The sequence below is a fragment of the Protobothrops mucrosquamatus genome, unplaced genomic scaffold (genome assembly GCF_001527695.2).
Source record: "Protobothrops mucrosquamatus isolate PMUCROS unplaced genomic scaffold, P.Mucros_1.0 scaffold129, whole genome shotgun sequence".
NCBI lineage: Eukaryota > Metazoa > Chordata > Lepidosauria > Squamata > Viperidae > Protobothrops > Protobothrops mucrosquamatus.
The window spans coordinates 1734606-1759971 of record NW_015386496.1 but is presented as its reverse complement, the minus strand read 5'-3'; the positions used below and the strand labels follow the sequence as shown (position 1 = coordinate 1759971).

The 25366-nt window shown below is 39.1% G+C and overlaps 2 protein-coding genes across 2 annotated transcripts in view; both read right to left on the bottom strand.

Annotated features, from left to right (window-relative positions):
• Positions 1–1566, bottom strand: part of LOC107284902 (dynein heavy chain 7, axonemal) — a gene marked incomplete at its 3' end in the record, with an annotated part of 70128 nt that extends 68562 nt beyond the window's left edge. The window contains exons 1-3 of the mRNA XM_015813027.1: positions 1482–1566; positions 398–545; positions 142–220 (exon numbers count right to left, since the gene is read on the bottom strand). Of these exons, the coding sequence (XP_015668513.1) occupies positions 142–220; positions 398–545; positions 1482–1566 (312 nt within the window). The remainder of the gene's footprint in view (positions 1–141; positions 221–397; positions 546–1481) is intronic.
• Positions 1567–2660: 1094 nt separating this feature from the next.
• On the bottom strand, positions 2661–10879 carry LOC107284920 (dynein heavy chain 7, axonemal). Its single transcript, XM_015813051.1, has 3 exons — positions 10811–10879; positions 4513–4578; positions 2661–3359 (listed from the first exon to the last, which is right to left on the bottom strand). Exons 1-3 carry the CDS (start codon positions 10823–10825, stop codon positions 3216–3218), a joined length of 225 nt encoding a protein of 74 aa, XP_015668537.1. The 5' UTR covers positions 10826–10879; the 3' UTR covers positions 2661–3215.
• Between the last annotated feature and the right edge of the window lie 14487 nt (positions 10880–25366).

The window sequence follows — 25366 nt, the reverse complement described above, 5'->3', positions numbered from 1 at the left end:
ATTTGTGAATGTCAGTTATGCACACAATTATCAGATACATGAGAATAGTGAGCCTGACTTTCCATTCTGCCTCTTTGTTTAAACCTGACGTTTGTTCCAGTCCTCCCTACCTTTCAATCAAGAAATCATGACCTGATTTACCAAAATATCTTTTTCTATTGCAGCTGCGGCCTCAGACGTGCCAGGTTTTGCTTCTTCTGTTGAAAAGGATTCTGGTTGCCTACAAAACAAACACGACAATTTGTTATCATCCACCTTCAGTCAACAGTCTGCAAACTGATTTTGATTCAGACTTCTTTCAGAAACCAAGAGAATATTACTGAAGCTTTAAAAATAAGCATGTATCACAATTAGAAAGGAAACCAGCTTTGTAATCTTATAACGCAAAAGAACTTACATGATGATATTAACTAGTGCGCTTCTGAAATTTTCCCGATCTTTTTTAACGTCAGGTCTTGTTTTTGAACTTGATGGTCCAGCCCCATGATCACTCTCTGGAATCTCTTCTACCTTGCGCTTCTTGGGTCTTTGAGACAAATATTCTCCTTATGGAGGAAAAATGAGAGATTTTATGGGGGCTGGTTGGCACAGGCTCAGACATGCAATATAGCTATCAAATTGTACAACCAATTCCATCTTCTTTGAATAGAAGGTAGAGTAGTCCATCATCTTTCTGAATTGTCTGCTGTTGTCAACTGCATCAACAAGTTCAAGGTGTAGATGTACAATTTCTTTAAACGCACAAACAACAAGATCTCTGAAAGCCTTAGCTGCCTACCAGGAACCTCCACTCATGTGATATCCTAAGCCCTGGCCCCTTAAGAGAAACTACATCCATTCCTCCATCAGAGGAAGGAACAATGTTGCTGGCAGCAGAGAAAAGGACCTATCAGATTGCAAGGGAGGAGGGACTTCATCTTTTTGTAGTCAGAGGAGGGAGGATTGGGGAGTAGCCAGAATAACAATGATCCAGGAAAGGAGGAGGACAGAGGTGGAGAAATCAGTAAAAACAGAGCCTTGCCTTTGCCCAGTTGTGCAGAAATGGTTGCAGCCCCAAACTGTTATTTGATAGACTGCCTGTCCTCAAGGCAGCTACCCATCCCACTCACAGGATAAGTCCTTCATTAAGAGTGATGTCTGATGACACCTAGAAGGCATGCCTTTCCTGTAGCAGCAACACCTACTGTTCTGGATCATGTAACTCTGACTAGAGCATGTAGATCTGTATGTTAGAATGTTTGGCATTTATTGGGTTAAGCGCTGTCTCCTTAAGAGATAGCTTATGGGTAATGTAGTTTTAGCTAGTTAGCTATCCCATGTTAACAAGTATGTAGGAGGAGCCATTAAAGTTCATCACAGGATATCCTGGTCATGTGCCAGTTTGGAATGTCTTTCTCTGAGATAAGCATGGGACCACCGGAGGACTCAGATGGTCTCATTCCATGTTAGAAGTTGGTATGGAGGAAGTATTAATTTCTTACCTATAAGGATGAACAGATGTATATTATCAGAAGCAATAACCATAACTGCAAGTATTTCTGAATAAAATGTCTGTTTTATAATCATTCTTATTGAGTTATCTGTATGATCTGGAATTAAGAAATTAATACTTCCTCCACACCAACTTCTAACGTGGAATGAGACCATCTGAGTCCTCCGGTGGTCCCATGCTTATCTCAGACAAAGGCATTCCAAACTGGCACATAGCCAGGATATCCTGTGATGAACTTTAGTGGCTCCTCCTACATACTTGTTAACATGGGATAGCTAACTAGCTAAAACTACATTACCCATAAGCCATCTCTTAAGGAGACAGCACTTAACCCAATAAATGCCAAACATTCTAACATACAGATCTACATGCTCTAGTCAGGGTTACATGATCCAGAACACCTACCGTTTAGAACTGCATACACACAGAGAGAGATACAGAAACATCCGACCCACCCACACATATTTGATTAGCCCCAAACCTTCTGGCCTTTAGAAAAACTTTTACCTTTGTTATTACAACAAACCTGGAACTAGATACAGGATGAGCAAACTCCCATCAAGAGAGGATACAAATGTGAGCCAGGTTGCCCATCAATGCTTGGATTGGATTGCCTTCTTGTAAGCTGTCACATTGTCTAAATTGGGCAACTGTTTATATTATTTAAATAAATAAGTAAACAAGCAAATAAATAATGAGGTAAGGAACTCAGAAGTAAGGCTCTCTTTTCAGATCCTAGAGACTTGGCTTCAAGCATTTATATCTGAGTCCAAATATGTTTTTTCTTTTTTTTTCTTTCTCTCTCTTATAGCCCTTCCCAGCAATATCATACAAGAGGTCGCAATCTCCTTGGGCAGAAGTACAACTCTGTGATGTGAAGAAGATGATCCTTTTTTTCTATCACCCAAGCAGGATATTAGGGTTAGAAAGGAGCACAATGAGAAGGGCTTTTTTTTTTAAACAAGCAAATATATCTCCAGTTAATAATAATGTTAAATGTGTCTACAGCAAACCTATTCCCAACCTTAGCAACTTCAAAGTGGGAGGACTTCAGCATTCTGGGAGTTGGGGTCTACTCATCTTAAAGTTTCCAAAACTGGGAAACACTGCTTTACTGATTCTCCTTCTCCTCCCCACATTTTTTTTCTCTTACCCACAAACAACTTTCTCTCTTTCATTCACTGCAACACATACTATTACCACTCCTGCGCACACATGTGAGATTTCTGTATTTTCACTGTCAGGTCTTGGCAACATCAGTTGTCCTGGTAAGTAAATTAAATTACTTTGATTAAATTATCAAATTTTCATTGGCAGTTCTAAGAGAAAAGAAGAAAGGCATGCAAATTTGCCTAAGAACTCAGCCATTTGTTGTGCTTTGTCCAATTCCTCCCTACACAAACTATTCTGCCTCATCACCACACAATTCCTTCAAAGCCCAGCCAGCCAGTTCAGTCTTCATCCATGAAACGTGAAGGGCCATCATATTTGGGCCATAAAAATAAGATGACCATTAGATGGCGGCAAAGATTTGTCATCTCCTTCATCCCATCTGGTGGCCATTCAGATGTTTGCAGCCCAGACATGGTAACTCTTTCCTCTATGGAAGAAAAAAAAGAGAAGAAAGGTGAATCCTCAATGCTCAACCAGACTTTTATCTTCCCTCACAGAGAGAAGAAACCATAAGTGATATTTTATGAATAATTTTGGGTTTTATACAACTTCACCTCCACTCCAAACATCCAGGTTTATTCTTACCTGGTGTCAGCTCATTCTTTATCATGAACTGCTCTGGAACGTGAGCGTCCTGATCTCGCCGCAGATGGAATGAAGGCAGGTTCTGATGCCACAGTGGTTTACAGCTGATCTGAAAGACAGAGGCCAGGATTTCTCAACTGGCAGTGATGCTTGATAAAATCTTTTCCCAAAGTTTTGCAAAGGAGCTTCGTAGGTTAGTGAGCAAAAAAGGGGAGGGGGGCATAATTCTTTTCTTTTAATATATAATGTGTTGAATCTAGATATAAAGATCTTATGGGACCAGTTCTATAACGTAGGTATCTCTCTTCACAACAGTTCACAATGATTAGATTCTGACCCAGTTGCAATCATAGGCAACTGCTAATTGAACAATGAGTAGTCCAATGTCCAAACCTGCACCTTAATTCATATTTTAATAACAGAGAAGTTCAATATGTATGAATAAAGACTGTAATTTCAAATAGGCGGGCCAAATGCAGGTGGGAAAATGTGCACATGTGTAAATAAGAGTTTTGCACTCCTTAAATGGCTGCACAACACATTTTAGGTGCAACAAATGGGCCTGCCGATCCCTGTGGTAGAATTAGTACACATACAAGTACAATACAGAGCTCGAAGTTTCTTTTCTACCGTATAGGTGAAGTGAATGCACTTTATCACTTAGCAAAGGAAGAAAACACTGGAACCACTTTGAATTTTCTCTCAAGTACAAATGTTTGCTGGGGAGCGGATATCTTATCAAAGTCATTACTATTGTTTTCCATTGGATAAGGGCATCTTTCACCAGGAAGATAGCATTAGTAATAAAGACTTATATTCTGCTTCATAGTGCTTTACAGTCTTCTCTAAGTGGTTACAAAGTCAGCATATTGCCCCCAACAATTTGGGTCCTCCGTTTACCGATCTCGGGAGGATGGAAGGCTGAGTCAACCTTGAGCCGGTGAGAATCAAACTGCCGAACTGCTGGCAGCTGGCAGTCAGCAGAATTAACCTGCATTACTGCATTCTAACCACTGCACCACCAGGGTTCTGGTGCTAGTAAGCAAATTGCTGGGTGACCAACAGCCATCCTAGCCTGCATTACAAGATTGTTGTTAGGGTAGAATATGGGAAGAACCTTGTTGAATGATAGTTCTTGGAGGATAGTCAAGAACAGAAACATGAATAGATTAGCAATGTTAATGTGCATCAGAGTAGAACAGTAATGTTCATGATTTGCAAGGTTTACAGCGATTAGCTATCTATACAATATGTATAAATACCTTATCTGCTTGTGGAAAAAGTTTTGTAGTAATATTTTCCAACTTTCCTTTGTTGGGCGGCTTGGGCTGTAAGAGGATCAAACAGTAGATAGAACAAAACATACATGTTTATTTCTCAATCTGAAATTTTAAAATATAGTGCAGACCACAATTATTAGTAAATTCCATTAAGACACTCTTTCTGAATAAACATAGATAGGCTTGTACTGGTACTGATAACATGCTCTACACTACACCATCTTTTTTCCCTGTGTTCAGGGAAGAACAGAAGTACCTGCTCTACTTTTTGTAAACTTGAACTACTGCAAAAATCCAGATGTTTATTTGTTTGTTTGACTGACTGATTGATTTCTATAGCCACCCATCTCAGCAAAGGCCTCTGGGTGGCTCACAATTCAAAAACACATATTACACTTAAAATCTTAAAAACATTTTAAATCAATAAAAATTTTATCCTTAAAACACTAAAAAACATTAAAATGTTTAATTTGTGTATATACAAAACAAGACATCTCTCTGTTAATAATAAAGCCAGGAGGTGGGGCCCTTGGTGCATATAACGCCCCAGCCCAATGGACTATATAATGGACTCAGGCAGGGACCATTATATATTACCATTATATTATAGCAAAGGTGCACAGAAAGCTCACACTTTGCTGCTTCTAGTAGCCAATTTTACACCCTTGTGGTTAAGTAATTTATGAAAATGATCAATTCAAACCGACGACAAAAAAAAAAAAAGGAACCCGTGTCAACCCCCCAAAAAAATTTCTAATACGCTTGGCAGGATTGCTGCCTTGGAAGCATTTTGCTTGGGAAAATTCCCTCTATTTATACTTAATCCTGGGACCCTTCTGCTGGTTAGAAACTTCTAATTTATAAACGGTTCAATTTTGGAAGACCCAACTGAGTAACAATCAATTCATCAAATGCAAATTTTAAACAAAGCCCTCTCTGGGGCCCACCGAAAGAGATGTGAGTGCTCAGTACAAACTGCATTCTAGATAATATTCCCAGCAATTTACACAATAAAAAAAACATATAAAAAGCACCATATAACAAGGCAACTAATTAGCAAAATCAATCATAGGCATAAAGTGCTTGGGGGCAAGGTAGGGGGCTGGGATGGATTTGGGGTTTGTGTGAATTATCAATCTCTCCCCCTTGGGTTCTGCCCAGCCCCAGCTCTCCTTGTTCCAGAGCTTTCATAGGCTCCCGGGCTCAGAAATACTCACCCATAGAGGCATCTGGAGCCAAAACACAGGATCCAATGTCTGATCCCATCCCTTCCCCTTGTCAGAATCCTATCCACTCTTGGAGCGGGGAATTAAACAAACCTATCATTCCAACATCCAGTGGTAAAGCAACTTTGTAGATTGCATCTCCCAGAACTCTTTGCCGCTGGGCAAGCAGGCTGAAACACACGGAATGTTGTGGTTCCTCTTATCTGGAGGACACCACTTTGCCTGAACCTGATCCAAAGAACCACACATTGCATTCATTGGACTAAGAAAAGGTATTCAGTGTCCACATCAAGGGTCCCTAACACCTGGGCCACACACTGTTAGGAACCGTGGAGGTGAGCAGTGGGGTGAGTGAAGTTTCATCTATATTTGCAGCCGCTCCCCAACGCTAGTATCTCCACCTCAGCTCCACCTCAGATCATCAGATTCTCATAGGAGTGTGAACTATTGTAAACTCTGCATGAGAAAAATCTAGGTTGCACACCCGTCCTCCCCTCCCCCAGTCCATGAAAAAATTGTCTTCCACAAAACCGCTCCCTAATTGCGAAAAAGGTTGGGGACCGCCGGTCTACTTCACAGACTGATGTTAGAGGGAAAACATTTGGGTCAACTGGATGGGGTTAAAAGCTGTATTCTAACAACGCAGCAAATGGTTTTATGAAAAAAGATGTGGATTTTAAAATACCTTATTCTCTATTAAGTGTTTGTGTATTCCATGATTGTCAAAGAAAACCAATTTCGGTTTCCCTTACTCCAAAATGCATCCCATTGTGATAACTTGCTTCCACACTATTCAAAATGCCTTTAGGAAAAAGACTCTGGCACTCGAAGATGTTGTGAGGACAACAACACCCCTCCTTACAAACTATCTGCTTAAGTTTACATTTCAGAAACTAATTCAAAAATTATATGAACAGCTGCACAGCGGATTAGATTCCTTTTAAATGTATGACTTTAAAGGGCTCAGGCTGCATTTTTTGTTTTTCTCAAGGACGTCATCCTGCAATCAACTTCCCACTAATGAGACAAATATATGAAAGTCTCCTTCAACAAATATGGCTACACCACCTGCTCCTTCCTCAAACAGCATGCATATTTAAGTAAATGTCACAGAGGAAAGGGGGGAAGCATTAAAAAAAAAATCCAGTCTATTTATTCTACACGAAACAGCACCCACCCCCCAAAATCATGCCTTCAAAAGAAAAAAAAAATAACGCCTGCATATATCTAGTGTAATACTAAAAAAACCATTGGGCTAAAGCAATTGGCACTACATTGGTGAAAGACTGCCCTCTACTGTTGAAACCTAACACATGCATCCATTCCAACTTTGGTTCCCACTAAAAGGCAACTCTTCTAAGGAGACGTTTATCTTCTTACAGCCTCTTCCTGGATTTTAGTTTCTAATGTGTGGATATTTTTTAACAGATTTAAACAGTAACTTCCATCAAGGGGGAAAATTCATGTATGTGTCTTTCACTTTTACAATTATACTAAATAAAATCACTAGTCTCAAATTTATTGCAAGCAAGACATCATTGAAGCAGATCAGGAGAGTAAAAAAATGAGAGAGGCAGGTAACAACCTGATTTGGCCAGGGGTGAGTTGCAACTAAGTAAGTAACAATTCAGCAATAGGCAGATAGCTTTAGGATGCTCACAATTAAAAACAAGATTTAAAAGTTTACTTCAAGGTTTACATGATCCCATTGCAGCTTTGCCACCCATTGCCACCCATTCTTCATAGTTGCTCTATTTATGATTTGCCATGAAAAATACACCGTCCTCCATAAAGTGTGGCCCACAATATATTTTTCCCCAAGCACCTTATATGGCCAACAAGCTGTCTTCATTTTAGTAGCCTAAACCCAAAAGGCTACATCATGTTCCTTTTTTATCGGTATTCCACCAGCAATAGAAGACACTTTTTTTTTGACGCAAGCAATTGATTCTCAGCCTCACTTCCTAAAATATATTTATATTTGAGCTTTCTTTTTTTTCTGTAGGGCCCTTGCTGCTCTCTCGAGCTTGATCATTTTCTTGCAGATGTTTTATTACCCAACTAGGTAACATCATCAATGCTAGAAGGGAATGGGGATTGCTCCCTTTTTATATACTATTGGCTTGCCCTGTCAGTAAAACACATGCTTATGGGAGTGTTGATTGTTTGATCCAGTATTAATCTTGGCATTAATTTCTGCTTAATCTCTGTTGTTTAGTTCTGTGTTTTGGATTTGGCTTGGTCTCAGTTGCTCACAATTTCCCAGCTGAAACTATGCTTAAGTTGTCCATGTGTTTTGAAATACAAAAATGCTAGAGAATTTCTGGAAGCCTGGCAGTCTGAAAAATCAGGCATCAATAGGCACCTAAACATCTACATACCGTTCAAAAGAGACAATAAAAAAGCCAAAAAAGAAATAAAAAAAAGCCAAAACAACTCCTCACCAGGAATCAACATCCAGGTAAGCAGAAATTAACATCAAGATTAATACTAGACCAACAATCAAGAAGTAAACAATATCTCAATCAAGGAGCTACCAACTCAGACAAACAAGTAAACAACAGTCTAATCAAGGAACCACCAAGAACACTCCCACCAACATTCAGTTTTACAAATTTTATTAATTTTTCAAATAAAGATAAACAAATAATACAAATATGGTGCATTTCATTAAAGAGCAAAAAAGAAAGCCTACTCAATAACTTTTCAGAAAAGATCGGCGTTCCCCTCCCCCACCAACATTGACAGGGCAAACAACATGTACATAAACAGACAATAAACCCCACTCCCTTCTAGCACTGATGGTGTTACCTAGTTTGGTAATGAAATGTCTGCAAAAAAGCAACCAGACTCAGAGAGCAGAAAGTATTCCACAATTCAACTCTGAGCTACAGATATCTTTTTTTTCCTTCTTTGTTGCTACTTTAAATTTCATATAAACACATATTTTACTGATTAGTGTTTCTATCCTTTTCTCCTGTTTTATAAGTAACCCTTGAGCTACTACTTGGGAAAAGGAGAATGGTGAAAGCTATGTAAATCTGACTATTCAGAAGAATATCTAGACAGAGTCTAATTGTAACCAATAAACACTTGATAAAGCAACAGAGGAAGCCACCAGAATCATGCTTTAAATTAGGGCTGTAAAAAGACCTATTAATGCAGTTTTCTCTGTCTCAGTAACTTTACGATGTATAGTCTTCAACTCCCAGAATTCCCTGACCAGCTGCACAAGAAGCTCCACTTCATCTTATCCTACTGTAAATAGTGGACAGTTCCAGGAAACAAAGAGAGAACAAATTTCTAGAAGATGTTATGGTTGTTTTTCAGCCACTGATACAATTACAGAAATAAGAACCCTATTGATCAGGCCAATGGTATTTCTTAATCCAGCCTCCTGTTTCCTGTAGCAAGCTAGACAGATATGTTAGCCATGATACTTTGGCATAGATAACTAGTGACAACTTTCTAGCATCCCTCACCGCTGGCCTTGTGACCAGCACTGCAGCAAATTGTAATACTGTACAGCAACATCTGGAGGACCACAGATAATCTATGCTACACTAGAAGAACCCGAAGGCTAGACAAGATGATGTGATCCTGCAAGTTTTGGATATGCTATGCCTATAACACACACACACACATACACACCCATGGATGACTAACAATGGATTTTGCACTTAAACAATTTATGTAGTTGAATGACTACACTAATCATAAAGGTCAGGTTTCTACCACATGCTAAGTTAAGTTATATTTGGTTGGTTTGTGGTTCATTGTCAGTGAATGTTTTACTTAGTTAATCCACATTTCTGGAACTGAACCCACTGAACCATCAACTGACTGAAGGTGCTGGATTTTCCTAGCATGTTAGACTAAAAGATCACCATAATTAATTTATAGGTCAGTTACAAGCATAACCACACTCTGATTTCCATGCTTCATGGTTGTTGCGTGGCTGAAACAGGTAAAGGAAACCTATATGTAAACTTTGAGTTCCTTGAAGTAAAATTTACATAAGAGCATAAATAAGAAATGTATTCCACATTTCAAGGATGTGTGAGTATTATCTAGCTGGAAATTTGGATGGTATACAAAACACAGAGTTTCAGAATCTGAAATTATGAACCGAGGGAGCCCTACAGCTTGCAAAGACTATAGGTTTACTTGGATATGCTTCAGGGACCTGTTCCTGACCAAATGGAAAACCCCTTTACCACTGTGGGGAACATACTACTGATCGAAACTGAATTTACAGCACAATATGTGGACCCCTGAAGACAATAGAGAAAATTGTGCAAGGTTTCCTAATATTGCAGTGAAATGAGGGAGGAGGAGGCAATAATAAAGATTTCAGGATAAGAAAGATGGGCCTCCTGAAAAACCAACTGCCAACTTTTGAGAATGGCTTCCGCTCTTAGGAGTCTGACAATCTCCTCTGCAAATTATTTGGCTATTACTAATAAGTGGCTATTATTTTATCGTTATTGGAGGTTCGTCCCATTTTCTACCACAGCAAAATAATGCTTGGTGGCACAAAACCAATGTATCAAAACCCACACTGGGCACTTTCAAGCCTTGGAGAACCTCCTTTTGCAGACCCCTGGATCGAGCGAAAAGCCATTGTAGGCAATTAGAAAGTTGGGTTGCAACTTTCAGTCCTTAGCCAACCGCCCGGAGCGGTTAAGAACTGCAGTGCTAAATATCTGGAGGAGGTTAGGGTCTCTTTTGTCTCATTTGTCCGAAATGGTATAGGGTTTCCTGCCTGAGCAGGGGGTTGGACTAGATGACCTTCAAGGTCCCTTCCAACTTTACTATTATTATTATTATTATTATTATTATTATTATTATTATTATTATTATTATTATTATTATTATTATTATTATTATTACCAGGACCCCTTGGCCTCTCCTCCTCAGATCCCGGGAACGGTTCGGAGGCAGGAAAGAGCCGGGAGTGCCGACCCTGAGGATTGGATCTGTGGCGCGTCGGGAGAAGGGAACCCTTAGGATGGCGCAAGCCGGCAGGAGGGGACCCCCTTTCCCTCCCTCACCTGCTCGTTGCTCATGGCTGGAGAACCGCCTGCTTGTCCCTAAGGCTGAATACTAGAGGGGGAAGGAAAGGGTTGATTGGGCGGTGGGGAGAAAGGAAGAGCGCCTGCCGCCTCCTGTCTCTTTCTGCTCTCCGGACGCCAGTCCCAAGCGGATTTGTGTTGCAGGGAAGCCCCGTAGCCTAGCAACACTGCAACTCAAATCGCGCAATTGCCGCCCGGCGCTTCCCCGCCTTAAGAGTACCTATGAATCACAACATTCTACTCGCCGCCGTAAAGCCTAATTGGCCGGGAGAGAAAAGGGCGTGACCTGGAGAAAGACTCTCACCACTGATAGGTGCTTTGTTTTGGGAGGGGAGTGGGAGGAGCCTGCGGATGAACTGATTGATAGAACAGGGGGTTAAAATGCTCTCTGGGGAGTTCGCTTGGCTAGCAGAACCGATAGGTGGTCAATATCTGACGCATCGATATTTCAACGCTTTCCCCGCCTGAAGGTATTTTTGAAAATAACAGTTTCTTCAAACGCACTTCCTTGTGGTTCGTCGTTAATTTTTACAGTGTGCTTTATTTTCTTCTTACACCAGCTCTAATGTGTCGCCGTAATTACTTAACAGAATAACAGAATTGGAAGGAACCTTGGAGGGCTTCTAACCGCTGCCCAAGCAGAGACCCTATACAATTCCAGACATATTCCAGTCTCTTCTTAGAAACTTCAGCGTTGGAGTACCCAAAACTTCTGGAGGGAAGCCTTTCCACTGGTTAATTGTTCTGACTTGTCAGAAAACTTTTCTTGAATTCTAGGTTGGATCTCTCCTTGACAAGTTTCCATCTGTTATTTCTTGTCCTGCCCTCAAGTCCTTTGGAGAATAGGCTATACTCCTCTTCTTTGTGGCAGCCCCTTAGATATTGGAAGTCCGCTATCATGTCATCCCATGTCCTATAAGAACTTTGGGGGAAATGATCAATAAAGCTGGATATATTTTTTTTTACATTACATTTTTTACATTTTACATTAAGCAAAACTAGAGCTAAGTCTGGGCAAGTGTTGTACCTGTGACTTCAAAAACACATTTAATAAATGAGAGCAATGATAAATAGAATTTCATGCTAACTGGAAAGAGTTTCTAAAAGCATAATGAAAGGGCAATCATGTGATCCCAGTGAAGGGTGGGAAAGAGAAGTCAACAGTAAAAGCCAAGTTTGCTGCCAAAAATGAACAAGTGTTTGTCAAGTTTGAGCATGTAATGCAAGGAGTGCTTGCTGACCTTGAAGAAACTTAAATATCCAGAATGGGAAGGATTGCAGTCTAAAGAAGGAAATGGCTATCTGCCCAAAAATAGCAATCATATAACCATGAAACTGTAGTTCTGGAAACACCATAAAAAACATCTAACCCTCTGCAATGTGCAGAAAATTCAATCAGTCCATCCATAAGGCAGCCTTCTGGTAATCTTCTTACAAACCTTTAGAAATGGGGAACCTACAACTTCTACAGGGAGACTGTTCCACTTTATAGAAATCTTAAGGTCAGGAATGTATTAATAAGGTAACCAACTTTTTTACAATGAAAAGGAGGACACAAATAAATTGAAGAAAAAAAATATCGTAAATAAAAGAAACATTTTATTCATTGCAACAATAATACAGAATACACTATAATATGATAAATGCATAATAAAAACATTTGTAACAATAACATTTTATATTGTAATTATGCTTACATGCTGCGCCCCTGCCCACAGCCGCCCCGCCAGCACTGCTGCCCCGCCGTGTAGAGTGGGCCTCATGGTTCCCAAAGCACCGGCTGCGCCAGCTCCGGCCCCGGGGGGCAGCCCACCGTCGACACACCCCACCTGCAGCCGCCCTGCCAGCACCACCGCCCACCCTGCGCAGCCCTGTGTAGAGCAGGCCCCGCGGCTCCCACAGCACGGGGGGCAGCCGGCCACCGCCACCCCTCACACTCCCGCCCGCAGCAGCCCCGCTGCCCCTGCCTCTTGCGCCCGCAGCCATTATTGCCCTAGCAGGGTCGAAGATCAAGAGAAAGTTACCGTGGCGTCACCGCTCCAGGCTCTTCCAGATATCTTCGGGACTAACTAGGAGATGATGTAATTGGGTAGCAGGGAAGGGTGCAAAGTTCCTGCCAATTCGCCTTCGCTGCAGACAACTTACATGTGCAAAGTTTGCCGGCCGGGTGGCAGCAAATTCCTATTGGCTTTCGAAAGCCAATAGTGGGAGTAGCACAGCTCATGCAGAAGTTGAAAAAAAAAACCATCAAAAAAGGTGCCGGAACACCGTTCTGAGCGTTCTATGAGGGGGAAAAAAGCCCTGCAGATTAGTCTTCAAATATCGAAAAGGAGGACATGTAGGAAGACACTTTTCAAGGGAGGACAGAACTTTAAAAAGGAGGACTGTCCTCCCTAAAAGAGGACGGTTGGTCACCTTAGTATTAAACATATATATATATATATATATATATTTCAAAAGGGAGAACTGGAATAGCTACCATTTCTCCCTTCAGTCTTTGTTCTTGACTGAACATCCCAGATTCATTTTGCCTCATTAGGCATATCTTCAAGTCCCTGTATCACTTCTGATGACTTCTTCCAACCTGTCAATACCTTTTGAAAATGTGGTGCCCAGAATAATACTACAAATGTGTTTTCACCAGAATCAAGTAGAAAAGAATAATGACTTCTTGTGTCTGTTACAACTAACAGAGTTGCCATGAGAAGCAAGGCAGAACTTGTGGGTATAGATCTAGTTGCAAAGTTTTGTAACTGGAAGGAGTCAGAAGCAATGGAAATAGGAACTTTTCAGTTGCGAAAATTAACAATGGCTTAAGTTACCTTTGATAGAGATCAAAGGAAGAAATAGAGGTTACTTTGCAGACAGTGTAAGTCTTGCAAGGAGTAAAGAAAGAAGAAATAAAGTTCAGAAATACTTTAATAATTTGAAAAAATATTTAAAATGTGGAGGTGAAAGTGGAAGTCTCAGACTTTACACACAAAAAGAGACATATACATAGATATAGAAAGATGAGGAGTTTTGCCTGCAGAATAATAGCATAAGAAAGTGGGGAAATGGTTAGCCCTGGAGGAGGCTGTTTGAGGAGTTAAAAGCAGGGGTGTCAAACTCGCAACGTCACATGACGTGTCACGACGTATCGTGACTTTTTTCCCATTGTCGGCAATGGGATGGGCGCGGTTTCGGCATGACGCATATGGCCCACGGGCTGGCAGTTTGATACCTCTGAGTTAAAGAATAGATGGGACAAAACTTTCAAGTTAAAGGAGAGAAAAAAGACCCCTCATAAATAAGAGGTAAAAAGAAGAAAGCATGGATCTTTCTTAGCTGCCTCACAAAGATTTTACTCTCCCTGCAGCTACAAGAATGCAAGAGGACAGATCAGCTGGCATGCTCAGCCAATGGCAAGACAGAAGGGTTGACAAGATTCACCAATAAGAGGATCACTTAATAGATTTGGTTAGAGGTGAGAACTTTGGCTTACAGGGCCAAGAGAACAGAGCTGGCCTGGATTCAGATGGACAAAGATAAAAAAGTTCCAATCCTTGAAGATTAATATGCCAGAAAGAGTAGGGGGGAAAACAGAGCTATGTTGTTCCTGTTCACCGACCTTGGGCATTTTGCAAGGGAGTGAGGACATTTGGTTTGACTTAGTATGTATACTGTTTTTGTAATATACAGTATCTTTAAGGAAATTGCTCAGTTGGTTGTGAAAGAACTGCTGTCTCTGAGCAAACCGCTCAAGATTCAAAGATAGATTCATTCTCATTAAGTTCAATAACTACTCTTGGTTACATTTATTCTTGTAGAATGCTGTTTTGGTTTCTTAATGCAAGGAATAAAATTAAGCTGTTCATAACTAGAGTTTTATATTTTCCTTATTGTTTCTGTGGAAGAAGAGGCATTTTCTACCATTACTAACCACCTCAGAAATACACTGGTAGGAGACTTGGTAGCGTAGTCTAAAGTGAAATCACATAGAAACTGAAGGGATCAGGAGCAGCTCCTGTGTGGTGTTAAAACGAGTTACCGATGGATTAAAATTGTTTTTATCAAAACATGGAGATTTTGGAAATCAAAAGAAAACCTTTTGCTTATACTTTTAAGAGTTTGAACTCATTGTTAGCTTATGTAATAATACTTTTGGCCACTAAGAGGCATCTGTTCCCTTTATAAACCATCTCTGTTGAACAAATTTCACTGTTTACAGGAATATCCAGTATATGGGAGTTTCCGAGTACTGTTGGTGTGCAACTCATCTTCATGTAATTAATCACATTATTGTTTTCTTCCATGAATATGCACTTTAAAAATTAATCTATTATTATAAACAAAAGCATTCTTTGAAGTTTTCCATCGACTAAAGCATTAGTAACATAATAGATATAATAGTTCTTTTAAAATTGTATGTTATGTATGCGTACACTTTTGAGAGCAGACAGCAGAATTTCATTTTTAATGTGTGCCAGTGTGCCCACAGTAAAAAATGACAATAAAGGTTATCTATCTATTTCCGACTCCATTCTTACTCCATGTGACATGCAGAAAGCAGGCAGAATGAAGGAGATTTATTCTATTATATAATTTTTGTCATCCAATGTGATTGCAAAATTCTTCATTTGAATACTAAAAGGAGATGGCTGTTGCTGTCGTTTTATAGAGACAAGCAGCTGGTACAAGGCCTTCTCATGAAGCCTCTCCTCACCTGGGAAAGAGAGAAGGTGAACAAGCCTGTCAAGAACAATGTTAATTTAATTGCTTTATCAATATGTGCTTCACGGCAGTGCTTTTCTTGGACATCCCAGAGCATGATGGAGTGGTGCCAGACATGAACTGCAATGAGAGGCCCCTGTGAAAGGCTCTTTGTCATGGAGTATAGCTGCAGGGCAGTGTAGACCTTTAACAAAAATATCATTGTGAACTTTGCTCATGAAGACAGAATTGGGACTCACATTATTATGGTGTCTAAGCCATTATTAAGATTTTTCATGAACTTTAAATCAGGCCACTCCAGTTGTTCAACAACTATGACCAAAAAACATGACTTGGTGCGATGTGTAATCCTAGCCAACATGTAGGTGTGACTGGGTGGCTTAATTTTACTACCAAAACCTAAACATATGTTTGCTCAAAAACACATCCCAAATGCAAAAGCAAACTAAAGGTTCAAAATTCCATGCACACTTACACGAGTTACAGAAGTACTTTAGAAAAAGAGAGCGAGAAAGACAAAAGTCCAGGGTTCCACATTTAAAGGGCTTTCCAATGATTATCCAGAAACCCTAGATCACCATTCCCCAAAACAGCAGAGGTAAAGGTCTCAGCACAAAAGGATCCATTTTCAATTCTTGGGCTGAGATGGGCATGTTGTGATCCAAGTGGGCCTCAGCAATCATGAGAACAACTTTTTCTTTGTATCATTTCAACAATTTTTTGGAGGGTGGAACCTTTGAGTAAATTTTTTGTGTTGTGTTTTTACTCTTGGTAGCTGCTGGGACAAGTCCCTGCAGTTTTCTTGCCAAGGTTTTTCGTAAGTGGTTTGCCATTGCCTTCTTCCAAGGGCTGAGAGAGTTACTGCCCAGCTGGTTTTAGACAGGACTAAAACTCACAATAATCTGGTTCTAGCCTGGTGCCTTAACCACTACACCCAACTGGCTTCCAGTTAAAATGTTACTCTTAAAATGATTTATATTCAATTTTATCATTTTATTTTGAATACAAATCACCCTTTCTATAACCAATAGTGCTTATTCTAAGTATTCAATACAAAAATATTTCCCCAGCATGATCTTTATGTCCAAGGTCAGCTGTGGAACTGCTCTGTTTGGTTACTGAGAAGACGCTTGTTACCATCTGTCTTGTATCTCCTTAATCATGGCTGGTGGTTTCCCTGTGGTTAAGGGTGTCATCCAATTCTGGAGCAGCTGCCATTTCCCACGGATACTGAATGAACCAGAATCAACAACTGTTGTACTTTCAAATTATGGTGAGTGCAAAACTTGATGCTTTGTCTCAGGAAACCCATGACTGTGGTTAGGAAACTGAGTGGGACAGAGTAGTGGTAGGGCACATACTGTCATTCACCAACCCAGGTGATAAATGTATCCTGCAGACATATCCAGAAGATGCTTCTAGAGAGAGTGTTATGCCCAGTGAAAGCATTATGCAGCAATTTCATTGTTTTTTCCCTAAACTGTGGAAACAAAACAGATGAAAGAAGGGGTAGAAAAACCTGAGAAAACGTCATCTGAAAGACACCATTTCTCTGTCCTTCAGGAAGGCCTGAGTCTAGGACAGGATAATTGCATAAAAACCTCATCTTAAAAATACCCATAGCTACAAAGGAAAGGAAATGAAGAAGTAATAGCCCTTTCCAGTTTGCTAATTTCACACCCGGTGATACCGTTTGACCTGTCATAAGCCACAAGCGGGGAAGGGGGTGTTATTCAGGGTCAGGGATTTTTTTTTTTTTACTTGCCTGGAAATTTTCTTTCTAAATTACAGTATAGTTTTGCAATTTTTTTTTTGTCAGGACACTATTTCCTTGTTTGACATCTTACAGGGCTATACAGGTCTGTACAGTTCTTAACACTCCCTTGCTGTCTCACAATTAGGCCATTAACCTTAGTTCTAATTGTACAGATTGTATGTCAAACTCTTGCCCTGCCCCCCTCCCCCCTCCCAATATTTATAAGATAAGCACAATGCTATCACTGCTAGGTTCATATTCCATTATTTTAGTGAGTCCAATAAAACATTTTATCACGTTGTTTGAGTCCCTGACCTCATTGCAATGGTATGATGTTTCCAGTATTGCTCATGACAACAGTTCAAAATAAGCCAAGTGGCAAGCTGCAGGTTACAATAGTTTGCCAACCACATGACAGGAGAGGGAAGAAGAGAAGACTCCTGACAAGCTGGGAAGGCATTTGACGATCGTGATTTCCACATTTTGCAGGAGCTTGGAAGAAAAGCACATTTCTGAAAGAGTATATAAAAAAGATGGCGAAGACGTTGCTGCTGATATATTAAATTTATATGCCTCCTAACTCTCAGAAACTCTGGCAGTTTACAAATTGTTAAAACATTTAAATACAAGGAAAAACAACAACAACAAAAGAATAAAAATGACAGAAATCAGAAAACTGGATAGGAACAAAGGAAAAACAGGACTTCAATCACTCTCACCAAAGGCCTGAGGACTCTGAAACAACAGCAAGCTGAGGGGCATTTGGATCTGAGGGGGGAACCTTTTTCCAGAGGGCAGGTGTTGCTACTTTATGGGTTCATACAGTTGGCATTGATTAATTAATCAACAGAGTGAGCCAATCCTGTCAGTTAGAAGCAGCTCGGCAGATACCAGGAGGTCCCATAAGTAGCCAGGCCTTATGCCATGCAGGCTTTATAGGTAGCAACTAGTAACTTGAATCGCATTCTGAAGCAAACTGGAAACCAGTGCTGCTCACAAAGGAATGTGGATTCTGGATGAATGTCCATCCTTTCCTGAACATAAACTGCCTACCTACATGACCTAAACTCACATAAAATGCCTTATAAATGAAGAACATTCCCAGTTAAGTGACTTATTGAGATTCCTTTTGTTCAGGATTCTGATCTAAACACAAAACAGAAACATGCTTGGTGGATCTCCCTGATTCTTTTGGACCTCTCGGTGACTTTTTGGAGCCAGCAGCCAGGGTTGGGAGTTGTAAGTACTATTTTTCAATAGCTAATCTTCCTTTGGGAGGGGAGTTGGGTGGGTGAACTCAACCAAATGATTGTACCCCTGCACACCTACCTCTGTTGGGTGAAAGTTGCAAGAATGATTAATGCAGGGGTTGTAGATGTTACACTGGGGCTGCCCACATGTTTCTGAGCACAATTCAAAATAGTGATTGCTTCCTCTAAAGCTCTATGTTTTCCATGTTGTGCTCCATTCCTATGGAACAGCTTGCCCCAAGAAATCTGGATGGCCCTCTCTTGGCCTTCAGTGAGAAAGTGAAAATGGAACTATTTCATGGAGCATTTAAGTTTTGAGGTTGTCAGAAGGGTATACCAAGGGTAGCAGGCAGGGGAGTAGAGAAGTATGTCGTTACACTTATTAGTGAATGTTTCATTGTTTTATGGACATATGTAAACAGCAGGGAGTCCGTGTGATCACATATAATCAAGGTTATATATGATTGGCTGGTCTGTGAGCTGGGGCTATGCAAATAGTCATTTCTACTTGGTGTCACTCTTTTCTGTCTCTCAGATGACCATAATTTCCCCATCATAACCCCAAAACACCTTGTGATTAGCCTTTTCCCTATTCCTTATCTAACAAACTAGATTTTCCCACCTCTTATCTTGCTTTGTAGCTACTATTAGAAAAAATATGGGGACAGCCTTCTTCCCTAATACTAAGGATAGTGTACCAATTAATCACCATCTTCCCTTTCTTCTATTTGTGTTTTTTTTAATATTAATGTTTCACACTTGATTTAGTCAATTTCCCAAGCTGCAACCCATTCTAAAGTAGATTATTACTGTAGCACCTTTAAGAAATTGGCATTTTCAAAACAATTTATGCACGTGTGTGTATTATGTGTGGGTATGCATGTGTGTGTATTATGACTCAAACTAGGCTGTGATTCTGATAGCTCAAATTCAGAAGAAGTTATGAAAAAAGGGAGGTGGTAGTTCAACAGGATTTGAGAAGAAAGGAAACCAACAGGCTAGGAAAGAAAGTCTAGTGTGGTACAGTGATTAAGGTGTAAGAACAGGGCCATGTTGACTCAGATTCAAGTCTATCCTCAGCCACAGAAGCTCACCAAGTGATTCTAGGTCAGAAAACCTCACCTAAATCTCACCTTTGTTATAAGGATAAAATTAGAGGTTGGAGTGCTATGTAGGCTACCTTGAGCTCCTGGTAGAAAAGTGAAATGTAAGTGGTAGGTAGCTCTCTATAGTTATTGATATTGTGATAGGCACGTACCCAAAGGTTTCATCATGAATCAAATCAATTTCAATCATCACCATCCCCCAAAATCCCAAGCCAAAGGCCTACAAGATGCAATAGAGTTGACTGGAAAAGTCTCTCTCTCTTACAGAAAATTAAAACCTGTGCTCTAGTTATTGTACACCAGTCACTCTGCATTACTTTCCTTCAATTCTGTAATTCAGGATTGCTCTTCTCTGATCACCTTTCACCCAGGTACTGACAAGACCAGATATGTTCAGCTTCAGCAAGGTCGCGGCATCATGTCCTATTCACATCAACCTGTTTTAAAAAGCTATAAATGGAAGGAGGCCTGTTTAAAGAAAGCAGAAACTTAAACTCTGTCCTTGCCAGCTGAATGACATCTTCATAGATCACATCAATCTTATGGTAAAAGGCTCCAAAGTCCATCTGATTATGACCTTAAGTAATAGTGCAGGGAGCAGTTGAGTAGAGAGGCAGGAAATACCAGCACATTTGAAAGATATGCCTAAAGAAAGCCATACATTGCAATCTTGTGAATCACAGTAGGTGTTAGTCAACCGGATGTGGTAGAATTCTGGGCAACAGCATTTCACATGGCAGAAAGATTATATCAAGACCAAAGCTAGTTTAATAGCAAGAGTAAACTAAGTTTCTCAGATATTCTCTGGCTACTATAAATACTAAATGTAAAATTTTCCTCAAGTTGAGCTCAACTCTTGGCGAACTCATGAACAACTTGATATCTTTAACTGGAAACAATATGGAAATAGTTTACCATTGTCATCTTCCAGGATGAGATTTTATTTCCAGAGTTTTCATTATCTGGAGGATTCCCATCCAAACACTCAACAGGACCAATCCTGCTTAATTTCCATGTCTAGAAAAAGTCACCCAGATAAATCAGCATTTGTAGTACTATAATTTTTCTGTCATATTCTAGGCAGGCCATAGAAAAACTTGGAACCAGTAATGGATTGGATAAAAGCCAATGAACTAAATTAAAGGCAGCTAAAGTAGCAAAACTGATGACAAAATCTATAATGGGTATGTGTGTGTATAAAATGTTAGCCTCTTCTGGATGAGATTCAACTCGTCTTAGAAGATCAGGCCATTTTTCTGAAGATGATCTTAACATGAGATGCTCAAGCAGCAGCAGTTGCCAGGAGGATTTTTGTTAAGTTACAGCCAGCTGCATTGATTTGGGGGGTGGCTAGAGCTGGCCATAACGTGCTATATATTAATTATCTCTCCATTTTGACCCATTGAAGTGTCTTTGTGAGATGCTCTGCAATTATTCAGAAACTTTGATTGCATTATAATTGGTATTAGTTCTGAATAGTGTGGTGATCTTTTTAGCCATTCATCTGCATGTGCTGTTCTCTCTTATTAAGTCTAATTCAAAGTCCTCTTTACCATCCTTAAAGACCTGAACAGCTTGGGATTTATCGACTTGAAGTCTCCTTCAATATGGACCAGTCCCAATGTGACCAGAGTGACATACTGTTTGATTTCAAAAGCAATTAAGGGCAAATATGACAGTAAGAGTGAATATGTTCCATTTGTAGCACACTTTGAGCTATGTGATCAATATGAGTCTCCTAAAAATGACCATAAAATCAACAGAAGCTGGAAGAAGTGATATATAAATCATGTTGTTTCAGATATTTGTAAGGAAAAACTAAGGGAAAACCTGAAAAGTTGACTTGAAAGGCACTGTTATTTCAGTACGTAAATTTCTGACAGATAAAAAAAATGCCTTGTCAAAATAATTTTTGTGGAATTGTAGTTGTTGCCATTGTTATTGTGTTCAGAAGTTTGAAAAGGTCAGGTAGATTTTATGCAGCAGTTTTTTATTATTTGGATTACTGGCTGTTAGCTGCACAAAGAAATGGGATTACATTTGCTCCAAAAATAGAAAGCAAGAAATTAGTATTTATTACCTGTTTTAGAATGCTGCTGTAGGATTTGGTGTGGAATTTCATTTTTTGGGGGAAGAGCCTTACATGTCATAAATATAAAATATTGAAGCAGGTCTGAGAAAATGGAAAGCTACATAATGGAAACACAGTTATTATTCTCTCTATAAACACGCAATAATTTAGTCATGCACTTTTTCCAAACTTTCAAGTCAAACCTTTACTAATGTTAATTGAATTTTTGATTACAGTTGAAAGATAAAAATGGCAAGTTTCTCACTCATCTTTATTTCAAGATCAAACAGCCTGTCAAATTCTCATTTTCAGTTTATAGCATTTGCTATATCAAGAACATTCCACTACTTTGTATATTTCAAGTAGCCTGTGCATTTGACACTATAGTTTTCTAATTAACTTTTGAGAGGCTATTAATCAAAATAAAGTTTCAGTTGCATTTGGCTTATTTTTTCCAAGTTTGATCTATATGCAGTGGTATTAATTTTCTGTATCATTTATGCTACTTTCATCAATTCATGTTTGAAGTATCCATGACAAAAGTTATGGAAAGACAACTGTAGAGCAGCTGGAAATTCTGGGATATATAGTTCTCATAAAATTGCAGGGCACCAAGTTGGGAAAGAGTAGTACAACATTACTATAGTGTATTTTTGTTGGTTTAAGGATGTAACTAAACCATCATTAATCCTTTTATATGCAACTTGTATTTACTATATCTACTATACTGTTTTTGATGAACTGTATTTTTTATTGAATCAATATCCAGCTAGCTATATATGTACATCATTTTAGGTAACTGCAAAACAGTTTTTGAGTATTTTTTTAGTACAAAGACAGGGCATATTTTTATTTTAAATACTGTAAAAGTTACAGTCCAGAAATCTAATTTGGAACATTTATCAGTTATTTTAATCCTTATTCCCTTGAAAATGAATGTATGATAATACAGTTGAGAGAGCAACAATCAGCAAGTGGAATGCATAATTGTTAACTACAAAGTGAATCAACTCCCACCCACCCGGTCTATTACATAAGAAGTTAAGGAAGTTTTCTTTTGAAATTGTCAGAGGAAAGTCAGTTATTTTCAGAACAACCTGTGTGGTCTCCAAGCAACTATACTTAGTGCAAACCATGATGTTTGTAATGTGCAAACCCAAGATCTGGTTTCTCGATTCGAGGAGCATGTTTTGACAAGTCAAACAAAATCCCAGTCAATAATGCTGAAAGTAGTCACATTATCCCATCAAAATAGTTTACTGTATTCCCAATCACAGGAAACAAATGAGGTGATGAAAGCTAGATAATGCCAGAATGAATATTTTTTTTATTTACCAGCGACATGCTTTCTGAATAGCAAACAACTATGGATTTTCTGATCTTTAGTTTCTGTATTTCAACCGTATCATTTCATGTGCCCGTTTATTTAATTTTCAATAACTGTGACGATTGTTAACTTTAGGAACAGAGTATAAGCAAATCTCCCAGGTGCCTTTTAATTGATAGCTATGAAGTTTAGGATGACCTTTCAACTTCAACTGCAGAAAGCAAAACAGGGCAGGGCAGAATACATGGCTACAATTAAAGCCCCAATGTACTAATCTATGCTGCGCCTACTCATGTTTTACTGAATTAACCTTATTAGGTTCACAATACACAAAATAAATTAACTATAGAGGCTAGGTTTATACAACACAAAGTACAGATTAGCTACCCTCTTTTTAAGCTACTGTGCACCATCCCATTTTTCTCCCCCAGCGGGCAAACAGCTTTCTATAACTGTTGAGCATGCAATGGAAGTTCATCCTAAGGCATCACTTGCCCACTTCAAGATTTTCTGAACATATTAATACCTCTTTTCAGTTTCTCAGTTATTTTTTTTAATTTCAGTTTTGTCCATTCTCATTGTCTAAATCTGCTGTTAGGAGAAATTTATTTCCTGATTAAGAGATTAGAAATAAAACTGGAGCTAAAAATAGAAAGAGAGAAGTATTAATCTAAGGCTATAGTCACGACATATTGAACCATGAACTAGCTAACCACATCTGAAGGCATCACAAGTAAGTATTACTTATGTAAGTCTGAACACAATAAGAACGTTTTACTTCAGTTTTGTAGAGTGAAGATAAATGGATAGGACCTAATTATTGGAGGAATAAGAGAAACAAAATGGCCCTAATTTACTTACGTAAGGAGACCTGAATATTGTCCCAAACAGGGAAGTCATAATTCAAAGATGGGATTATCCCAGGTGCTTCAAAAACCCTTCAGCATCTTTTGTTGCCAAGAATAAAGATTTTAAAATAAAAGCGGCTTTCCATTTTAACTACTGGTTTAAGATAATCCAGATGTTCACTAAAATGTTTTCAAAAACAAAATGCAATTGTTATGAAACAAATCACAGATAAATACTAACAGGCTAATATTTTTTGTGTGAAGGAAGATTATTAGTACATTTCAAAAAAATGAACTGGTATAGTTTTCTGTATTAAGGCTCAAAGGTTTAAAATGGACTTTTTTTATTATTATTATTTATTTTTTATTATTTAAACCGACAAACAAAACAAAACAAAACATAATACACATATATGTATGAATATATATGTATATAATAATGTATGAAGGAAGAAAAATGTAAACAAGAAAGAATGGGGCAATAAGGATAAATACTTTAAAAAAGAATAAGGGGGGAAATGTAAAAAATAGAAGAATACTGGCACGAAGTTGATGTTAAAATATATATTGTGTAAAATGGACTTTTTGATATGCCAAGTTCAAACATCTGTTAGCTTCATAAACACATATAATTAGGAGCTGTGTCCATCAACCAAAGGATATAAACTGTTCTTCCACTCCTGTAGGTATTAGGGTTCCTTCAGAGAAATCAGGAACATAAAGTTAGAACAGTTGATGCGTTAGGTCATGAAATATTAGCTGTGTAAGGAAATAAAATGCAACTACAATAAAATATTGGTTTATTAGATATCAGTACAATAGATTTGAATGAAATGGACCAAATCCCCCTGGGTTATTGGGATTGTTGGGAATATTACTATTGCTCCTTGGCCTCCGGGCTTCAGATCTATTGTCTCATTCTTCACATCTTCCATTTTCGTCTTGATGCCTCCATGGCCAATTATTTTCAAGGGTTGCCCGGTTTTCTTGAGGTGCCCATACTGAACATCTTCATCAGTGAGGCAAACCCACTGCAGCTAGGAGCCATGTGTTGTATGCCTGCATGAAGTCTAGCAACAATCTGATTGGAATGGGTGATGCATAGACTTGATAAATGACCAAACAACTGCTCAGCTGACAGAGGCTGAATGGAAGCCTGAAGAGATGATGTTCAAGGAAAAATTGTGGGTGACGGTTGCGAAGGAGGTATAACAGTCTTGTAATGACTTTGTCAGGATTGGGGAAGAAGGGAAGGGACATCAGTTCCGAGGTGTGCCAAGAGAGCATCCATGAATCAAGAGAAGAGTTAGGGTTAGGGAAGAGTCCTTTTCTCTCCTCTTTTTTTTTCTTGGCAACTGGCAGGCTAAGCTTTCAGCCACATATCCTGATGAAAGAATACAGTTCTCCCAACCAACTACCCTCTTGAGGTGCTTGGGCAGCCATATCTATCCTCCTACAGATAGT

Excerpts from the sequence above, each read along its gene's own strand:
- LOC107284920 (XM_015813051.1), bottom strand. Across the intron at positions 3,360-4,512 it reads TTTTTCCACAAGCAGATAAG|ATCAGCTGTAAACCACTGTG; the intron begins GTATTTATACAT and ends TCTGTCTTTCAG.